We start from the raw sequence: 4,087 nt of genomic DNA, 5'->3' as shown, positions 1-4,087 counted from the left end.
CTACAAGCTGTCTAAGGATGGTACTATAGAACGCCACCTCAAGGTAGGCCTAGTGGCGCCATCTCTTGGTCAGGCCGGAAACTTATCAATCCACCCTCGTACCTCGATTCTTGTGAATGAATTCTTTAAAATCCACATAAATATTAGTAAATCCCGTAAAATTGTTTAACGATATTTTCTGAAATCCTAGAAAATGTATTGAAATACATTGAAATCTTTTTAAATTTCCTAAAATATTTTACATTAAAAGCTCTTCAAAACGCCTCAGATATTTTAAAAATTCCCTGAAAGCTTAGAAATCTCTTCAAATTCAGAAATAGGTATGGACCTGAATTGAGTAGTGATTAATCCATGGGATAATGTATTGAAAGAAAAGAGCGACTGTATGTGATTTTCCATTTTAAAAAAAGACTACAAAGTGATATGAGAAAAAAATTAGTCTTTGAAGCTTTGATCATATTATATATTTTTTAAAGTTCCCTTATGGGCTGCAAGCATGGTATCATAGGGACCAAATCTTGATATAATAGGGGACATAGGGACCTGCCTGTGAGGCCTGGAAATATGTAATTTCAATCTTTTTCATTTTTTTTTCATTTCGTAACGCCGAAAAAAATTACAATTCAATTTTTAACCGTTTTGTAACCCGTGCGGGTCAGTAAAAAATCGGAAAAAGTCACTAAGTTAAAAAACCTAGGAAAAATTTTTTTATAAGATTATCAAGCACATAAATTGATGGGTGGACGGGGTAGACGGGTGGTATTAAAGATTTTTTTACAATAATCTCTGAACAGAATATTAATCTATAACATATACAAAAGGTTAAACACTATTTTTAACTTTATCCCCGGGAATTTTAAATGATAATTTAATCATTTTGGAAACTTAGATGTACTGTAATTTAGTAAATACGAGGAATTTACGATTATCCGGATTTTGAAAATTTTTACTCAAAAAAGGAATTCATAAAACAATTTCGGAAATTAAATAATTTCGCTAATTTGAAATTTCCAAATTTTTCTACTTCCTTTACCTTTCAATTTTGGACTATTTCAATTTTCTTAATAAACATTTTCGGTAATTTTATTTCTTTTCGGAAATTCTTCATTTTTTCATGTTGGAAAATAGAGGGTTGTTCTAAAGAACTTCTGAAAAAATGTTTACGTTTTTTAGACTCGGAGACTTTATTCGAAATTTTTCCCTGGCGAAATGTTTCACTGACCTGAACCGGATACAAATCGGTTATAAATTCAAATTTTGTGATTTGATTTGGGAATACAAATTCATACTGCTGGCGAAACGTTTTACTGGCCTGGGCCGGTTAAAAACTAATCAATATTTGAAATTTTTCGGGGAGTTTACAAATTGAGACGATTAAAATGGCTTTTTTGGATTTTTAACTAGGATTGAAATTTTGTATGATTTTGGCTTAAAAATCCACACAATTTCAAACTATCAAAATAACCTTCTTGGTTCTTAATACGGATTATTACCTAGTCTGTGGCTGATGAAATTAATATTATTTTATTGTTGCTCAGTTTATAATTTATATATACTTTTTTTGTTTTATAAGGAGTGACGATTTCGACGGAGAAAACACCATGCTTGAGGTCATCAGGCAGCAAATGTGAACACCGTTGTCCGGGTGATCAAGACGCAGTTTGTGGCACAGATGGCCGGACCTATCTGAACAAGTGCATGTTGAGGGTGGAAGTCTGCAGGGTGGGAATCGAACTCTCCCATTTAGGACCCTGTAACAACATCTCAGCTCACAGAGAAAACTGCCCAGTCTCCTGTGACTACGCTCCCCTTGATGGACCGGTTTGCGGAAGCGATGGAAATGTCTACAAGTCCACCTGCCAGATGAAGCTCCTCACCTGCGGGTAAGCAATGATATCGCAGTATTGCACGGCTGTACTGCCAATACAAAAGTAATTTCGCGACCCTCCAGTCTAGCGATTTTACCTTTCATTATATCTTTCACGATTCCTTATCTGATCTCCATTCAGGGACGCACATCAATTTCAAATACTTATACTCTATTTCCCGAGAGATAACCCACAGGTGGACCAATTTACGTCCACTTTGCGCAGTCATGGAATGCTTTCTTTAACAAATTTGACCTGCACGCTCCTTTAATGTCATACAAAATTGAGTGCCTGCTTCAATATTGAACACTTTCGTCCAGGCAATCCCTTCTTTAACAGTATCTCCAGCCAAATACGGAAAGATGCGCATCTGTCGGCTATTCTCTCGAGGAATGGAGTATAGAAATTCATTAAATCATCTTTTGATTTGTTAACGGATCAAATTTTAAAAAGGGGTACACGCTTCTGAAATTGTTGTCCAAGACGAATTCATGTGTGAACATCTTCAAAAAAAGTTTTAGAAAATTTTACAGATCTATACTTTATTCTCCGAGAGATAACCTACAAGCGGACTAACTTACATCCCCTTTACGCAGCTATGGAAGGCTTTCTTAAAGAAACTTGACCCGCACGCTCCTTGAATGTCATAAAAATTGAGTGCCTGCTTCAATATTCATTGAAATTCATTGAATTCATTGAAATTTCATTCAACTTCACTTTCGTCTAGGCAACTCCTTCTTTGAAAGTATCCTCGCTCAAATACGTGAAGCTGCGCGTCTGTAAGTTATTATTTGGGGAAATAGAGTATAGAAGATTCATAAAATCCTTTTTTCATTTTTCAAGGATTGAAATTTTAAAAAGGGATACACGCCCTATTACACGTACTATTGCCCAAGATAAATTCATGTAAAACATCTTTGATAAACGTTAAAGATAGACTTTATTAGAAACACCAATAAAGTTGAAAGACTCTTGCATCGCGGACCGAATGAAGGTACTTTATGTCGTGACACTGGTTTCACCTTCCATATTGCGATATAAGATGTATACACATCTATACTCTATTCCTCGAGAGAATAACTTACAGGCGCTGTGGACCAACTTACGTCCACTTTGCGCAACTATGGAAGGCTTTCTTAAAGTAACTTGACCCGCACGCTCCTTGGACGTCATAAAAAATTTAGTGGCTGCTTCAATATTGGACACTTTCGTCCAGGCAATTCAATCTTTAACCAAAGATATTTTTGCTTTAACAGTATCTCCGCTCAAAGACTTAAAGATGCACGTCTGTAGGTTAGGCTCTCGTAGAATAGAGTATATACACGATTTACCCTTTATATCATTGTCTAAGATATTTGAGCAACAAAGAATTATTTAAAAGATTTATAACTGTTTGAAAAACGCTAGGCTTGGCCTTCGACTGCCGTAAATACTAAATAGGGACCTATTAATAACTATCAAATTAGAAGTTTTTTTATCATTTCTTACCAGTCCTGCTTTATCTTATCACAGACAGGGTGTAGTGCGAACGAATAAGAAACATTGCCAGACAACCAGGCATTGCCGAGAATCATGCTGGCGAGGTGCCAAACCAGCTTGCGGAAGTGATGGGATCCTTTACTCAAACACTTGCAAAATGCGAGCGAAGAACTGCGGGTAAGAAGGCTACTTGAAACGATTTTAAAACTCTTGAAACTTCAAACTTTTCTACTCCCTACCCCTTCTCTCTAACCATTTTTTATGATATCATTTTATGGTCCTTTCTATTATAAAATACACACATAGGGTGGTTTGCGTCATCCTCTTCAATCCCAAACTCTCAACCCTTGATGCTTGTCAGCGAATCACTCGAGTTCCCTTCAACCCTTTGGTTCCTTGATTTGCTTAGTTATTCATGAACATTATGAGATTATGACCCTTCATTATACCAGGTGTTTTACTCTTTTGTACCATAAGGACCACTTCAAGACCCCCCTTCTTTGAATTTCAATTTTTCTCTTGAAGGAGTACAAATATTAATTTCAACGTGTAGTTCATTTCGAAATGTAAATAATAATTATATAAAACCCTGTTTAAAATTTGTATTTTATTTTCAGACTAACTATCAACAGTTTCTAAGGCACAATTGTGGGTCCGGATGCAATAAGGGCACATAAAATTTTTTCGTGCGAAAACGAAGTCCCCTGGAGGCTTTAGAAAAAATTTTCGAATTTTAATTT

At 35.7% G+C, this 4,087-nt stretch overlaps 1 protein-coding gene across 1 annotated transcript in view; it reads left to right on the top strand.

Moving 5' to 3' along the window:
• Nucleotides 1-4,087, top strand: part of LOC117178899 (agrin) — a 221,242-nt gene that overhangs the window by 204,668 nt on the left and 12,487 nt on the right. Inside the window, exons 3-4 of the mRNA XM_033370431.1 lie at nt 1,574-1,883; nt 3,381-3,524. Coding sequence (XP_033226322.1) covers nt 1,574-1,883; nt 3,381-3,524 — 454 coding nt within the window. The remainder of the gene's footprint in view (nt 1-1,573; nt 1,884-3,380; nt 3,525-4,087) is intronic.

Source organism: Belonocnema kinseyi, chromosome 8 (genome assembly GCF_010883055.1).
Source record: "Belonocnema kinseyi isolate 2016_QV_RU_SX_M_011 chromosome 8, B_treatae_v1, whole genome shotgun sequence".
NCBI classification, from domain to species: domain Eukaryota; kingdom Metazoa; phylum Arthropoda; class Insecta; order Hymenoptera; family Cynipidae; genus Belonocnema; species Belonocnema kinseyi.
Note: the sequence above shows the minus strand (reverse complement) of the source record. Positions and strands in the feature narration are given on the sequence as shown.